General features: G+C 52.6%; 1 protein-coding gene across 4 annotated transcripts in view; it reads left to right on the top strand.

Moving 5' to 3' along the window:
* The first annotated feature begins 410 nt into the window (after positions 1–410).
* The window catches only part of INCENP (inner centromere protein), a 30,476-nt gene continuing 13,870 nt past the window's right edge, over positions 411–17,016 (top strand). For 2 of the 4 annotated variants that reach the window (XM_024255850.3, XM_024255849.3), the window contains exons 1-8: positions 427–571; positions 4,665–4,815; positions 5,284–5,397; positions 6,299–7,107; positions 14,398–14,449; positions 15,273–15,330; positions 15,448–15,565; positions 16,793–16,844. In XM_024255850.3, coding sequence (XP_024111618.1) covers positions 4,676–4,815; positions 5,284–5,397; positions 6,299–7,107; positions 14,398–14,449; positions 15,273–15,330; positions 15,448–15,565; positions 16,793–16,844 — 1,343 coding nt within the window. In that variant the 5' untranslated portion in view covers positions 427–571; positions 4,665–4,675. Of the gene's footprint in view, positions 572–4,664; positions 4,816–5,283; positions 5,398–6,298; positions 7,108–14,397; positions 14,450–15,272; positions 15,331–15,447; positions 15,566–16,792; positions 16,845–17,016 lie in introns of all 4 variants that reach the window. The other 2 variants (XM_024255852.3, XM_024255851.3) reach the window with 2 other exon arrangements.

Here is a 17,016-nt window from a genome sequence, read left to right as displayed (position 1 = left end):
TCCGTACCTAGATAATTTGTTACATTAAAAAGCTGCTCTTTCAGCATTGTAAGTATATACATACATGTTTTTATGAGGAAAAAAAAGCAGCAGAGATCAGAAGACTGCCACCGTGCTTGGAGAAGAAAGAAAGCCGCGCGTGGCATTCGCAGCGCTCGCCGGGACTCGTAGTTCCGGGTCTGCGGGCTCCTCCCAGGCGGGGGTCTACTTCCTCTCTCCGCCGCGGCCGCAGCTCCCGGAAGCTGAGGGGACTTAAAGTCTTTCGCTTCCTTTCCACGCCTCTTAGTCCCGCAGATTGCTAGTCGACATAGCCAATAGGAGGGCTGACTTGTACTTCCTGTTATTTGATTGGCTTAAGATTTTGCAACCGCCCGGACAAACTTGCCGAGGATTGGCTGAGCCTTCAGTTTTGAAAATCATAGATTTCGCCCGCGCTGCGCCGCCTGGTTGCTCCTCCCGAGCGGTGAGTCCCGAAGGCCCGGAGCCGAGTAGGTCTGGGCAAGCGGGGCCTCAGCTAGGGATACCACCGGACTTGGATCGGAGCAGCCTTCAGGGGACGTGGCGCAGTCGAGTGAGTGCGCGTGGGCGTGGGGATCGGGGGGTGGTTCGCGATTTTTTCCCCGGTCCTCTGCTCCGTCCCTGTCGACTCCGGACCGGGGTCGTGACTCCCCACCCCAGCCCCTGACTACCTGGGCATATGAGGGTCACCTCTTCCAAGTGGCGAGGTCGCCTGCCTTGGTTCTCGGGCCCGGGATGCCTCCCACCCCTTCCACCTAGGCCCTCACCTTCCTAGAGCGTAGCCCCGTCCCCTCCACTCCCGGCTGCCTGGCACCTTGTTTTGTGCCTGTGAGGATTATTGTTGACTTGGACGCGCAGGAAGCCCGAAACCAACCCTGTTGTTTGACGGAATGATGCCAGATGGCATTTCTGTGCAGTTAAACCCCTCTCTCAACGCCCCCGCCCCCAGCTGAGCAGCTTTTTAAACTGACCATTTCCGGAGGCTGGGCCGCCTCTTGTCACTCCCCAAGCCTGTTCGCTGTCAGCGGCTCAGTCTCGTTCAGCTAACATGGGTTGCTCGCGGGGTTGCCCAGAGCCAAGACTGGGCGCCTGCCTTTCAGAGGTTGATATCTAGAAGGCGGTATAGCCAGTGGTTAAGGGCACGGTTCTATTTATGCCCCTGATTTACCGGCTGATTTTGACTTGTCTTTGCCTCAATTTCCTCATCTGCCCATGCATATCCTCAAGGTTGTGGTGAGAATTAAATGAGATGATGTCTGACTCGGGCATGGAGTAGGACTCAGTAAATGGGAGCAGCTGCTATGCGCTTTCTGCACAGAGGTGTGGTAGGCACCCAACTTACGGTACCCTGAAAAGGACAGGAGTCATAGATGAGGACGATGGGGCCTTCAGTCTGGTGTATGGTGTGGAAGAAGTATTGGAGAGGAGGAAGACTGGAGAGTGTCTCCCTCGGTGAGGTGTTGAGTGCTCTTTGTCTGTGTGCAGGTGCTTACATGGGTTGAAGAAGAGATTTTTGCTGCTCTTCCAGGAGCCTGATTCTTGGTGCACTGATTCCTTCTTTTTCAGGGTCACCTCTGTTTTAACTTACGGTAACCCTTTTTAAATGGTTGTGCTAAGGTCTGCTAGAAGCAAACTTCCCCATGAAAGAAGTCCAATTGCTTTCATGGACTTTGTGAAAGAAGCTCTCATCCACGTTGCTCATTTGAACAAATACTTTTTAAAAAGTTAGCCAGTTGTTGCTTTTCTCTGCAAACCTTTGGCTTCCTTAAACAGTTTTTTCTTTTCTGGCCTGAGGTCCTGCGCTTTGCCAGGGCTGTGGTCTGGGTGCAGAAGGGTTAGGGGAAGGTGAGGGAAGGCAGTGAAAAGGGCTTGCCCATGATTGGCTGGCTGCAGAGCCCAGGTTTCAGCCCAAAGCCTGTACGATCCTGCCCATTTGGCCCTGCCCCGATTATTGCTGCCCTTGGCATCTAGGAACAGGGGTTTTGAACATGTGTTGGTCAGTTCTAACCTGTGCAAATTAAGTTTATTTGGTGCCCTTTGTGTGGTGGGATGAGCACCTATAGGATGTTTATTTCTAGGTGTAGAGTTGATGGGTGGATTAATTCATTTAACAAATATTCCTTGTTGCCAGGCACTGCTGTGCTCTGGGCATTCAACGATGAGCAAGACAGACAGGGGTTTGCCCTCAGAGAGCAATTGTTTAGTGGGCAGGGATAGGCAGTAAGCAACAGGTAAACAAGCACAAAAGTGCTCTGCAGAGAATTACAATCAATGAATGGGATCGTGGCTGGGGCTACTTTAGATTGGTGTTCAGGTTTTCCTGAGGATCTGAGATCCAAGCCATGAGGAGAGAGCCATACAAATTGCGAGACAATGTTCCAGACGCAGGGCAGAGCTTGTTGAGGAACAAAGATTACTGTTACTGTGTCCCTGAATCAAGCCTGAGGAAGTCCCATGAGACTGAAACCTGACCTGGTGCTACGCCCTGTGAGGGATCAAGGGGTCAGCAATTTATCCCTTCCTTCCAAGACCTTCCATTGTAGGTGGGAGGCCGAGCTGTGCATGGTTCTTGTTTTTTGTTTTTTTTTTTTTTTGAGACGGAGTCTCCCTCTGTTGCCTAGGCTGGAGTGCAGTGGTGTGATCTTGGCTCACTGCAGCCTCTGCCTCCCAGGTTCAAGTGATTCTCCTGCATCAGCCTCCTGAGTAGCTGGGATTATAGGCGTGTACCACCACACACGGCTAATTTTTTTGTATCTTTAGTAGAGACTGGGTTTCACCACGTTGGCCAGGCTGTTCTTGAACTCCTGACCTCGTGATCTGCCCACTTCGGCCTCCCAAAGTGCTGGGATTACAGGCGTGAGCCACCGTGCCCGGCCGGTTCTTGGTTTTAAAGAGGTAAGTCAGGATGGTGGATCACTGCCATTGACTTGAGGCATGCAGTCTGTTGTTATGGCTTATGACCACCACCCATTCATTTGTTCTTTCACTCATTCACCTGTTGGGATGTTTAATGAGCCCCTATTGTGATGTAGTAGAATATGGTTGTCTCTTGGAATCCTCAGGGGATTGGTTCCAGGACCTCCTTTGGATACCAAAATCCACAGATGTTCAAGTCCCTGATATAAAATGACATAGTATTTGCATATAACCTACACACATCCTCCTGTATACTTTATATTGCTGTATTACTTATAACACCTAATATGATGTAAAAGCTATGCAAGTAGTTGTTATACTGTATTGTTGGGGAATAATGACAAGGGAAAAGAGTCTATACATGTTCAGTACAGATGCAGCTCTTTTTCAAATATTTTCCACTGGTGGTTGATTGCATCCATGGATGTGGAACTCACAGATATGGAGGGCTGACTGTACTTCTTCCTTGCTTGAGGTTTTTGTAATGGCTATCAAGTTGTTTTTTGTTTTTTGTTTTTTGTTTTTTTTGAGACAGAGTCTCGCTGCTACGCCCAGGCTGGAGTGCAATGGCGTGATCTTGGTTCACTGCAACCTCCACTTCTTTGGTTCAAGTGATTCTCCAGGCTCAGCCTCCCAAGTAGCTGGGATTACAGGTGCACACCACCATGACCGGCTAATTTTTTTTGTATTTCTAGTAGAGTCGGGGTTTTACCATGTTGGCCAGGCTGGTTTTGAACTCCTGACCTCATGTGATCTACCTGCCTCGGCCTCCCAAAGTGCTGGGATTACAGGTGTGAACCACTGTGCCTGGCTGGTTATCAAGTTTTTTTTTTTTTTTTTTTTTTTTTTTCTTTTATTGTAATTATTATTATTATTATTATTATTATACTTTAGGTTTTATGGTACATGTGCCCAGGTTATCAAGTTTTAAGGAGGATACTTGAGCTGCTAGTTTTATAAGAAAGTGAGAAAAAACTGTTTTTGTGTTTTCTTTTGCTCAATGCTTGTAGGCAAGTTTTCTTAAAAGCAAGATATTGCTTACTGTTCCCTTCTTGTTCTATTTATGCTCCATTTGGAGGGCGTTTCAGCTCAAGGGAGAGGGGTGTGGGAGGCCCCTTGAGGGCATATCTCTGGATCACTACTTTCTCACTCATTTCTTTGGAACACAGAATCCCTTCTGCTCACTGGCCTCTTAAAGAGGCAGTTGGGTTTGATGTTCTTTGGCCTGATGTCTGGAGTCAGCTTGTATGTAGTGCAGGGTGGCTGTGTCTTAGCCCTTACTTAACCATGAGCAGTAAGATGAGGGCCTACTGGAGAGCGAGAGCAGGACTGTGTTTGGGCAGGGAGTGAGGAGCCCTGGGGTGGCCAGGAAGGCAGATGGCAGTGCCCTGTCGTCTTAAGCCCAGAAAAGGCCATTTATAAGGAGGACCGTCAATGTCAGAATTGGCTGGGAACTGTGGACTTATGGGGACAGTCATGCTGGCGGGGGTGGGGACAGGGAGGTATTTGAAGAGTGTGAGTAGAAGGGCTTCTCTTTGTAGAGACGAGGCTAGGGGATGAGTGTTTGGAATTCTGCAGCTCTGGGGAGTGGCTGTGAGCAGAGAGGGGCCCTGGTTCGGGCACTGGGTGTTTGTGGTGGTTGTGGGTCGGGTGGGTATTGCAGCTTGGAGAAAGCCCCAGACCCCTACCCTGGGCCCCTAACTTGTGCCTCTTGTCCCTGCCTTCACCAGACAGAGCCACCATGGGGACGACAGCCCCAGGGCCCATTCACCTGCTGGAGCTATGTGACCAGAAGCTCATGGAGTTTCTCTGCAACATGGATAATAAGGACTTGGTGTGGCTGCAGGAGATCCAAGAGGAGGCCGAGCGCATGTTCACCAGGTGAAGACAGGGGCACGGTGAGGGGCTGGGAACACCAGGGCCTGTCTGGGCTGCTTTGGTCTTGGGGACACAACAGCCCCTCGTCCCCGCCTACCTGGCAAAACAGACAGCCTGTCAGGGCTCCCTGCTGTATACTCTGTGCAGTGTGCTAGGGGCCTGACCTAGTATCATGGGAAGAGGCAGCAGGAGAGATCCAGTCCCTTGCCTATTTGCCATCGTTGCTGGCTGGGTCTCTCAGGGTGTGGAGCAATGGATGTGTGCCTGGGAGTTTGCTTCCCTGCCGTGTCTCCAGTAGGAAGCCCTGAGTGCCCGCAGGTGACTTGCACATGGCCTTGGAGAGCTCACTCAGTGCTGGATACTCCAGCTTGACCTGTCGCTGCCAGGAAATGGGCAGGGGCCAGGCTGGGTGGGAGAGGGGACCAGCGGTTCCCAGGCAGCCTCGAGTGACACCCTCCTTGTGCCAAACAGAGAATTCAGCAAAGAGCCAGAGCTGATGCCCAAAACACCTTCTCAGAAGAACCGACGGAAGAAAAGACGGATTTCTTATGTTCAGGATGAAAACAGAGATCCCATCAGGAGAAGGTAGGAGGGGTTGGGGGAGAGTGAGCTGAGCACTGGGCTCTGTGGAGGCTTGGTGCCATCTGGGAGAGTTTGATTCTGAAGGTGTTGATTTGGAAGTAGCAGCCTGTAGGAGGGGTGGTGGGTACCACCGCGGGTACTGCGTAGGCCATGCTGAGAGGGGTTGGGATGCCACAGGGAACTATAGCTTGACCCAAGAACCTGGAGTCCAAATCTGTGGCTGTGTGTTGGGGGTGGGGGTGTTTGATCTGGGCCCTGGAGAATGGGAAAGATTTCCGTAGGTGGGATGAAAAAGGGAAGCCGTCCTTCTGTTAGGTGAGTGTGACCAGGGGTGTAGACCACGTGCCTTGTCCCAGCCCTCATATTGTCATGCCTGTTTTAGTCCCCCTCAGGAATAATTGGGACTGCAGAGTGCTAGGGAAAGAGGCTGGATCTTGGGGTTAGGCTTGGGTGTGAACCCCAGCTCTGCCCCTTAGCAAAGCAGTATGGCTTTGAATTGAATTTCTGCCTCTCTGAGCCTCCGTTCCTCATCCTTAAAATGGGAATAGTGGTCTCTACCTCTCAAGCGCGTGCTCTGGATTAAGGCAGAGCGTGTGTCAGGCTTTCAGCTGGGGCTCGGTGCGGTGTAACTTCAGTCAGCCAGAGGTTTGGATGAATATAATCTTCCTAGCCAGTTCTGTGAGGACTGTGGCATGATCCCCAATTTACAGGTAGGAAGACTGAGGCTTAGATAAGAATGGCCTGGGGCCTCATGGCTAGAGGTGGCAGAATCTGGGCTTGGAACCCAGATCTTTTGCCTTCACATTCTCTCATCATACTCCATCCAAGCTGGTGGCTCTTGGAGAGACTGGGTGCCACCCTGTCCTGCTGCCCGTCTCAGCCTCTGCCCTGCTGCCCCTGCCAGGTTATCCCGCAGAAAGTCTCGGAGCAGCCAGCTGAGCTCCCGACGCCTCCGCAGCAAGGACAGTGTAGAGAAGCTGGCTACAATGGTGGGGGAGAACGGCTCCGTCCTGCGGCGTGTGACCCGTGCTGCGGCTGCGGCTGCCGCGGCCACCATGGCATTGGCTGCACCTTCTTCGCCCACCCCTGAGTCTCCCACGATGCTGACCAAGAAGCCCGAGGATAACCGCACTCAGTGCCAGCTGGTGCCTAAGGTGGAGATTGGCATCGGTGAGCGCCAGAACGCTGAGCAGCATGTCACCCAGCTCATGTCTGCCCAGCCTCTGCCCCGCACTCTGTCTCCGACTCCGGCTTCAGCCACAGCTTCAGCCTCCCAGGGCATCCTGACATCGGATGAGGAATCAACACCTAAGAAGTCAAAGGCCAGGGTACTGGAGTCTGTCACAGTGAGCTCCCTGATGGCTACACCCCAGGACCCCAAGGGACGAGGGGTCGGGACGGGGCGGTCTGCGTCTAAGCTCAGGATTGCACAGGTCTCCCCTGGCCCAAGGGACTTGCCAGCCTCTCCAGACTCTCCATGGCGGGAGCGGGTGCTGGCTCCCATCCTGCCGGATAACTTCTCCACGCCCACGGGCTCTCACACGGACTCTCGATCTGTGCGGCGCAGCCCGATTGCCCCGTCTTCCCCGAGTCCCCAAGTCTTAGCCCAGAAGTACTCTCTGGTGGCCAAACAGGAAAGTGTTGTCCGCAGAGTGAGCAGAAGGCTTGCCAAGAAGACTGCCGAAGAGCCAGCTGCCTCTGGCCGCATCATCTGTGAGTCTGGGGGCTTGGCAGTGGCGGGTGGTCCTTGGTGCCAGGCTCAGATGGAGGCTTTCTGAGGGATCATCCAGCAAGGAGCTGTCCAGAGAGCTTTCTGCAGTGAGGTAGATGTTCCACATCTGTGCTGTCCTGGGTGGTGGCCGCTAGCTGGCCTCATCTGGCGATTGTGTCCTCAAAATGTGGCTAGTCTGATTGAGGAACTGAATTTTAAATTGTATTGCATTTTACTTCTTTTAGATTTAAATAGTTACATGTAGCTAGTGGCTTCCACGTTGGATGGTGCAGATCTGACCCAACCTACTTGCTTTACAAGTGAGGAAACTGAGCTTCAGGGAGGTTGGCCATCGTGTGGCCGTGGTTACTGGCCATGTTGAGGCTGGAGCCTGGGCCTCTTCTGCAGGGCCAGCTCATTCCTCCCAACCCTGTGCTGCAGAGGCCGCTTAAATTCACCGGGTTTGTGCGCCGCCTATTAGCGACACTGTGTTTGATCTGGAGGAGGGAATTATGTCAGCAGGTTCCTTCTGGGAGATCAGATGACTGGGCATCTGATGGGAGCCAGGAGGGGGAACCAAGCTGACTCTGGAGCTGGCCGGCCTGGGTCTGAGTGCCAACTCAGCCATTCACCCACCCTGCAGCCTGGGGCAGGTCCTGGAAACTTCACGGGCCCCCACTCCTCGCCTGTCAACTGGGGCTAATCGCGTCACTTCAAAGAGTTGTTGTGAGGTTTTCTTTGGTCACCCCACACAGGGAGTTTAGAAGGGTGCCTGGCATATAGGAAGGACTCGGTAACGTTAGCTGCTCTCAGATCTCAGCTTAGGGGGCCGTTGCCCACTGGAGCAGGTGTCTGGAGGGGCGGGCTGGCTGCATGAGGAGGTGAATCTGAGCTGGGAGGGTTCTGAAGGATGGCTGTACCTTTGCTGAGTGGAAAAAAAAATGCAGAGATATGTATTATTGGCAGAGGGAACAGCTTGTACTAAGACCCTGATGCCTAAAGCAACAAGTCATGGGTGTCTGGGACTCATGCTCACACAAGAGCTTGAACTTGACCCCACTGAAGCAAAAGAAGTGGCCTGATGATGGAGAGGGGAGGGAAACAGGGAGACCAGATAGGAGGCTGCTGTAAGGATGCAGGCAGAGGACGGGCGAAGCAGTGGATTGGTGGCGAGGATAGGCCAGGATTTATCTTTTTTTTTTTTTGATACAGAGTCTCGCTCTGTTGCCCAGGCTGGAGTGCAATGGCACGATCTCGGCTCACTGCAACCTCTGCATCTCAGGTTGAAGCAATTCTCCTGCCTCGGCCTCCCGAGTAGCAGGGATTACAAGCGCCCGCCACCACACCAGGCTAATTTTTGTGTTTTTGTTTTTTAGTAGAGATGGAGTTTCACCATGTTGGCCAGGCTGGTTTCGAACTCCTGACCTCAAATGATTCACCCGCCTCAGCCTCCCAAAGTGCCGGGATTACAAGTGTGAGCTACTACGCCCAGCCCAGGTTTTATCTCAACGCATATTAAATAGTAGCTGGCATCTGCCTGGCACTTTAAGATTTATAAAAGGAAAGGTTATTTCATTTGGTCCTTACAGCAGCACTGTTAGCTTGTGAGGAATTTTTCACTTTACAGAGGAGGAAACTGAGGCTTAAGGAGGCCATAGAGTCTGTAAATCGGGAAGCTGGGGCTTGAGCACTGCGTGTTTCATTCTGTCCAGAAAGTCAGGTGCTTGCAGAAGAGGCTTTGTGTAAGGCCCCAGGGCAGGGCCTGTCAGGCAGGGGAGGGCACCTCATCTTGGCAGCTTTCTCTCTGCCTGAGTCACACTGCCTGGGGACGGGCCTGCTCCAGAGTTTGGGGTGACACACTGTCGGGCGTGTGCAGATGTGCAGTCTGGCACACTGTCTATTTCTGGATTCTCAGAAGGATCTAAATGGTTCTGATCTGTTTTGGAGATTTTCTCAGGCCTGGATCTGATCTTGGGAAGGGGCTTCAAGGGGGCAGGTGAGCCTGGGCCTGTAGAGGGAGGGCCAGGCAGGGTTACAGAGAATCTCTGGAGACCTTTGGAGCAGACATCCAGATCTGCAGCTCTCATGCCCTTCCCTCTCTATCTACCCTTTCCCTGCCCATGAATGGGCTTCTGATTTGACTGGTGCATGTTACCTAGGTCTGTCTGACTCGCAGCCCAGCATCATCTCTCCTCTTGAGGTGGGTGGAGGAGAGAGAGGAGGATACAGGATCTAGGATCTGGAGTCACACAGACCCTGGGTGACCTTGGGCACACCCCTTCTCTCAACCTCAGTTTTTCTGTGAAATGGTAATAACACTTGCTTTGAATGTGAATAGATAACTCATCTTGGTGCTTGGGTGTAGTGGATACTCAGTACATCTTATTTGAGAAAACTCACCAACGGCTGATGCTCAGTTTGGGTGTGACAAGGCCGACCCCTAGTGAGAAGCTGCAAGGGTGTCAGGGAGTGGGGCGGTGACAGGGGAGGAGGCTTCCCAGGGGGTCTTCCTGATACCAGGCTCTGGGAGAGGCTCTCGGGCAGCTCCGAGGTGGGGTCTTGGTTTGGATTTTCCCCACAAGCAGCCCTTGACACAGGGATTTGAGTTCAATTGGTTAATTTTTGGGAAATTAACAAATTTAATTTCCCAAAAATTAAATTAGGGATGGGAAGGAAACACCTGCACCAGAGGAATGAGAAAATGAGATGGGGAAAAAAAGCCAGCAGTCAGGGTGGGCGGAGGGGGCCTCTGGAAGCCAGAGTGTGGCCCCGGGGCGTGGAACTGCTGTGTGTCAGCAGGAATCCCCTGCCTCCTGGCCTGGTGCGCACCTGCCTGCGGGGCCCGTCGTCGGGCAGCAGTTCTGAAGTGGATAGGAAGGGACTGGCCCACTGCCTCAGGGCTCCACCTTGGGGCGTTCGAGCCACCTCTGCATTGGAGAAGATCCCTTCCGTCCCTTCCATCCCTCTGCCAGTGCTTAGGCCACTTCCCTACCACCAGACCAGCTCTGAGGCCCGAATGGCGTGCAGATGGCACTTAGCATTCCAGAGAACGCTTGTGCTGGTGGGAGAGCCATGTAGTCACATGGGCGTCTTCATCAGGGAGCACGTGAGCTGGGATGACACAGCATGGGGAGATGAGGGGGATGTATCTTCTGGTATAGACCCCTTAAATGGGGGTCATAGACCCCTTAAATGGGGGTCATCACCACCCGTGACTGTCAGTCCAGCCCTGCAGCTGCTCCCACCACCTCCCCAAACCTGGCTGCTATACCCAGGAAGGGTCCCGGCTTCCCTTCTCTGTGCCTGGCCTGTTGTCTTCCGTCTTTTCCTGTGCACCCCAACCTCCCGCTGGCCACCTCCCAGCCTGAACTCTGGCCAAGCCCCCATGGCTCAGGATGCGCCAGCTCAGCTACCTTCTCCCTGTTCCCCAAAAAAGCCTCTTTTTTTCCTGCCTCGTGGCCTGGGCCCTCCTTTTCCCTAGACCAGTGGCACTGGGAACAGGCATGCTCCCAGCTGGGAAGAAGCCAGGGACATAAAGCTAGCAGCTGTGGTGAGGATGCCAGGGTGAGTGCTGAGGGTGAGGGCCCCGGGCTTCCTGTTTTTAATGATTAAGCCTCAGCCTCAAAAAGCTTTTGACAGCCTGGACAACATGGCCAGACCCTATCTCTACCAAAATGGAAAAAAATCAGCCAGGTATGGTGGCATGTGCCTGTAGTCCCAGCTACTCAGGAGGCTGAGGTGGGAGGATTGCTTGAACCCAGGAGGTCAAGGCTGCAATGAGGTGAGATTACGCCACTGCACTCCAGCCTAGGTGACAGAGTGGGACTCTGTTAAAAACAAAAACAAAAACAAAAAGCTTTGATTATGAGGTTATATCTATTGATAGTTACTGTATTAGAAATTAAAACTGAGGAGTTTAAAAGTATTTTAAATATTAATATTTTTATATGCATATTTAGTACTTTAAAGATTTAAAAATATTGTTTAATATTTTAACATTATAAAATGCAAGTACCAAGCCTATCATCTGTTTACATTAAGACTTTTTGTGAAAAAATAACTTTTCCAAAACAAAAATATACAGAAGAGACTGGCATTATTCTACATTTTGCAAATCTCTTTATTGTGTGACTTTAAATAAGCCACATTCTGCGTTTGATCTGTTGTTGCATTGCGCTGTTTGGGTTAAAGTAACTGAAGAACTGGATGGGCGCGGTGGCTCACACCTGTAATCCCAGCACACTGGGAGGCTGAGGTGGGCGGATCATGAGGTTAAGAGACTGAGACCATCTTGGCCAACATGGTGAAACCCTGTCTGTACCGAAAATACAAAAAATTATCTGGGCGTGGTGGCAAGTGCCTGTAGTCCCAGCTACTCGGGAGGCTGAGGCAGGAGGATTGCTTGAAACCAGGAGGTGGAGGTTGCAGTGAGCTGAATTCACGCCACTTTACTCCAGCCTGGGTGACAGAGTGAGATTCTGTCTCAAAAAAAAAAAAAAAAAGTAGCTGAAGAACATCTGGCCTCACACAGACGTGTAGTTGGGAAAGGGAGGAGTGTCTTCATAGCTTTTTCAGATAATTGTGCATATTCTTTGTTATCAGGACCAGTGCAAGAAGTGGTAGTTCTTAAAGGTTTGTTGTGGTGTGGAATCTGAAACCATGTTGCTGATTCCACACGGGTCTACCTTGCACTCTGTTTTTTTTTTTTTTTTTGAGATGAAATCTCACTCTGTCACCCAGGCTGGAGTGCAGTGGTGCGATCTCAGCTCACTGCAACCTCTGCCTCCCAGTTCAAGCGATTCTCTTGCCTCAGCCTCCCGAGTAGCTGGGATTACAGGCGCCCACCGACGCCCAGATAATTTTTGTCTTTTCAGTAGAGACGTTTTACCATGTTGCCAGGCTGGTCTCAAACTCCTGACCTCAAATCATCCATCCGCCTCAGCTTCCCAAAGTGCTGGGATTACAGGCGTGAGCCACCATGCCTGGCCACACTTTGAATGGATCTTTTAGATGTGTGTGATTTCATAACCACATACATCGATCATTTGGAAAATATGGTTTCACCAAGTTATGCATGTCTTCCAAGTGTTGACACCCTTCATTATATAATATTCTAAAAAAGCACATTTGTTTTCTGACCTCGTCAGAAAAGTCCTTAGGTATTAGGATACTGTGACCCTCTGCTGGTGGTGGATACACGCTTTTCAAAATTCTATTCTTGGATTCTTTTTGGCTCAGTTTTTTTTTTTTTTTTTTTCTTTTTTGAGATGGAGTCTCGCTCTGTCGCCCAGGCTGGAGTGCAGTGGCGCAATCTCAGCTCACTGCAAGCTCCACCTCCCGGGTTCACGCCATTCTCCTGCCTCAGCCTCCCGAGTAGCTGGGACTACAGGCACCCGCCACTACGTCTGGCTAATTTTTTGTATTTTTAGTAGAGACGGGGTTTCACCGTGGTCTTGATCTCCTGACCTTGTGATCTGCCCGCCTCAGCCTCCCAAAGTGCTGGGATTACAGGTGTGAGCCACTGTGCCCGGCCTTGGCTCAATTTTTAAATTATTGTCAGCACATGATGTTTTATTTTTGTGATGGATTCACTTCATTGACTTGTGAGAAGATGTCTTCCAGATACCCAAGATTGAATAACCATTGTTTGTCGGTTGTTCTTTTAATTAATAATAGTGTTCCAGGTGAAAAAGTGGCTAGTGCAGCTGGCAGCTTGGAGACTAGCGCTTTTCACGGAGAGCTGGGTTTGCAGCAACAGGCATTGTGCACACTTCCCACCTCAGCACACAGAAGAGTAGAACGGCATGTACTTGAATTTAGATTTAGTAAAATTAGGACTTTTGCAGGCGCGGTGGCTCATGCCTGTAATCCCAGCACTTTGGGAGGCTGAGACAGCTGGTTCACTTGAGGACGAGTTCAAGACCAGCCTGGCCAACATAGCGAAACCCTATCTCTGCTAAAAATATAAAAAGTTAACTGGGTGTGGTGGTACGTGGCTGTAATTCCAGCTACTTGGGAAACTGAGGCACAAGAATCGCTTGAACCCAGGAGGTGGAGGTTGCAGTGAGCTGAGATTGCGCCACTGCATTCAGCCTGAGTAACAGAGTGAGAGTCTGTCTCAAAAAAAAGAAAAAAAATTAGTACTTTTTACACCTTCATCAAGGACATTCCTCAGTGAAACTGGACATCTCTCCTTCCCGTGAGTGTATGGTCTGAGGATAGTGTTTGATGCTCTGGCCTTGACTGGGGCTGAGGCTTCAGCAGCTTGTTCCTCATTGCTTTTGTGCCATCAGGGCAAATGTCAACATAGTGAAAGGGGAAAGTAACATTTTAGTATCATGATTTTAGTATCATGATTTTAGTATCATGATTAGTTATGACCTTGTGGATCCCCCACAGGTCTCAAGGATGTCCAGAGGTCAGAGGATGCAAGCTGAGAACCACTGGCCTGGACATCCTCCTCCTTTGTCTGTAAACTCCTCCAGGCCAGCTCAGGTCCCCCCATCATAGGCTTTTAAAATTCTCTGCTCTGGACCAGGCACGGTGGCTCACGCCTGTAATCTCAGCACTTTGGGAGGCCGAGGCGGGTGGATCACTTGAGGTCAGGAGTTCGAGACCAGCCTGGCCAACATGGTGAAACCCTGTCTCTACTAAAAATACAAAAATTAGCCGGAAATCGCTTGAACCCAGGAGGCAGTGGTTGCAGTGAGCTGAGATTGTTCCACTACACACCAGCCTGGGCAACAGAGCGAGACTCCGTCTCAAAAAAAATAAAAGAAATTTCTCTGCTCTGTTCTATCATTGCCTGTGCCGGTGTTGTTGATAGGACTATTTGATGATTGTTATCTAGACCAGATAGTGGTTCTGTTTTGCTCACCACTGTGGCCCTGGGGGCTGGCCCAGGTCCCAGTACACTGTAGGCACTTGATGAATATTTGTTGACAGAATGAGTTGCTTTGTGTTGGGCCCCATGCTGGGAGTTTGGGGCCTGGAGCTGCAGCAGACATTGTCCCTCTTCTCAAGATATTCCCAGCCCAGTGAAGGTACCCAGCTGTGCTCTCAGATGGGCATGGGAAGACTGTCTGGGAAGCAGCAGGGGACACGAAGCCAGCAGTTCCGATGAGGACACTAGGATGAGTGGTGAGGGGAGGGTCCTGGGCATGGCGGGGGCTCTGCGGCTAGTGATGGGAGCAGTGGCCAGGCCCTTGCTGGAACCCGGTCCCCTGAACCCCTTAGAGTGGGACCTGTGTGGTCTCTGATGAGATCTTTTGTGCCTTTCTTTTCCCCCTCAGGTCACAGTTACCTGGAGAGGCTCCTGAATGTTGAGGTGCCCCAGAAAGTTGGGTGAGTTCAGTTCCAGGGCTTCGCAGGTGGGCAGGGCACACCAGGACAGGGAGCTAAGGTGAGCACCAGGGCTGGAAGCAATTCCTGGGCTGAGTCTTCCCCACTGAGCCTTGACCGCCCAGGGGCTGCCTGTTTTCCCTGTCTGACCAGGCAGTGAGTGATGTGGGTGTTGGCCACCTGGTCTCCTTGCAGCGCCCATCAGCGTTGCTGGTTGCCTGGCCAGACCTGACCCTGGGGCATGGGCTTCAGAGGTTGGGGGTGAGGCGGGGCTGCCAGGAAGAGCTACATTCAAACTGGCTGGGGTAGGATAGGGGTGCTCCAGGTTTACACCCAGTGCTTCGGGCCAGGACACAGACTCCTTTTCCTGGAGGCCGTGTCCTGCCGTCACTAAAACCAGCCCCCTCCCTCCTTGCTGCAGAGCAGAGGGTTTGTTCTTGGGATGGGGAAACAGGGTGACTGGGCAGACCTGCTGGCCTTGCCAGCCCCATGGTGAATAGAGAACAGACCACAAAAGAGATGCAGCTCACCTGGGCCCAAGAGGTGGAGGCGGAGCTGAGGACAGGGCTCACATCCTGAGCCAGCTCTGTGGTGGGGTGCCGGGGAGATGAAGCCACATTCTGAAGCTGACATCCCTCGTCTGTCCATGGAGCCATTGCCGGGAGCTGCCATCCTCCCATCCCGCAGGGGGCTGTGGGTTGGTGGCCCTGGAGGGCACCTTGTGTTGACCTCTTGGGTCCCCATCCCTGGAATGGGAGAGGGACTCCTTAGGGGGAGGGCTTGGACTAGCTGGGCAGTCCCCTCAGAGTCCCCCTTCTGTTTTCAGTTCTGAGCAGAAGGAACCCCCCGAGGAGGCTGAGCCTGTGGCAGTAGCTGAGCCAGAGGTAAGACGGCTGCCTGGGGAAGGGAGGACTCACCTCTGGGGCTCCTGCTCTGCCCTACGGCCATCCTGAGCCTTGGGTTCCAGGTTGAGACCCCTAAAGCCTTGGTTCTTTCCACAGGTCCCTGAGAACAACGGAAATAACTCGTGGCCCCACAATGACACGGAGATTGCCAACAGCACACCCAACCCGAAGCCTGCAGCCAGCAGCCCGGAAACACCCTCTGCAGGGCAGCAAGGTGAGGCTTCCTGACCTGCCGTGTGCAGTGCCCGGAGCCACAGTGGGCCTTGGTGGCCTCGGCCTGACCTTCTCTCTGGGGATAAGGAAGCCCCATTTTCTGGGCCAGTAGGCTAAAGACAAATTAAACCAAGGTTGCAGAGATCCCTTTTGAGTCTGTAGGCTTCACCTCCCACCGATGGGCTGGAGCTGTCACTGAGTGCAGCATGGGGGGCTGTGGCTGGTTGGGACAGGAAGCAGAGGAAGGGGCTGCATCGGGCTATGGATATGAAGAGGCCAGGGCAAGGCCTTGACCTTGACTCCAGGGGCCAGTGGGAAGAGCCGCGGGCTGGGGATTGAACCCCCACCTGGCCTCCTGCTTTGCCTCCCCCGCCAGCTCCTTTCTGACCTTTGTATGTCTATCCTTGTCTAAAGAGGGCTGGAGAGCAGTGGGTTTGGGAGTGTCCCAGGGTCCTGCTCACATCTCTCTGAGAAGGGTGCCTCTCTCTGGTGGAAAGTGCACTGTAGCTGTGAGATCTTGAACACGGCCTCTTCCTCTTTATGACATGGTCAAGGACAATGGTCATGCCAGCCCCACAGCCCCAAGGGCTGCTGCGAGGAACTTTTGGAGTAAGGTGCACCTTCTCCTAGTAGTGAAACAAAACAATACTCACCCTACACCCTGCATGTTGACCCTGCAGCAGGAGCTGCCCCCTCCTCCTGTCATGGCCACACCAGCTGCATGGCCCAGGAGGGGTGGGATTTAGAAGCCATGCAAGGGTCTTGGAGCTCCTGCTTCTACAAGGTGTCCACACACCGTTCTAAGTGTCAGAGGTCGGTGGGGCACGTCTGGGGCCGCCGCCTCAACAGGACTGTCCTGCCCTGCCTTGCCTACCATAGAGCCAGGCACTCGCGGGGAGGTGTTCATGAGCTGGGGGTAGCCAGGCCCTGGCATCTGTAGATTTGTATTTTTAGTAGAGGCGGGGTTTCACTGTGTTGGCCAGGCTGGTGCTGAACTCCTGATCTCAAGGGATCTGCCCGCCTTGGCCTCCCAAAGTGCTTGTAGGTTCCTCAAGGCTAGTCAGGGTTAAGGCTGATATGTCTGCGTTTGGCCACCCCGGAGCTGCCAGGAAGGGAGCCTTGCCTGCTGCCAAGGCTGCTGCCCAGGGACCCCTTCCCCCTACAGCCCCATTCCCACCCTGCTGCCACCGTCATTTCTGCAGCCTTGCTGAAACTGCTGTCTTCACAGAGACCAAGACGGACCAAGCAGATGGACCCAGAGAACCACCGCAGAGTGCCAGGTTTGCATCAGGGAGGGGTGTGTGGGCAACTCTGAGGGCCCTGGAGGACGTGGCCTTGTGACCTTGCTCAGGGAAGGTGGATGTGTGCTCAGGGGCTTCAGAGCCTCTCTGTTGGGGTGTGGCCTGGTGTTGTGACTTAACCAAGGAGGCAGCTCCATGCTGTGGATAAGCG

The sequence above is a fragment of the Pongo abelii genome, chromosome 9 (assembly GCF_028885655.2).
Source record: "Pongo abelii isolate AG06213 chromosome 9, NHGRI_mPonAbe1-v2.0_pri, whole genome shotgun sequence".
NCBI lineage: Eukaryota > Metazoa > Chordata > Mammalia > Primates > Hominidae > Pongo > Pongo abelii.
Note: the sequence above shows the minus strand (reverse complement) of the source record. Positions and strands in the feature narration are given on the sequence as shown.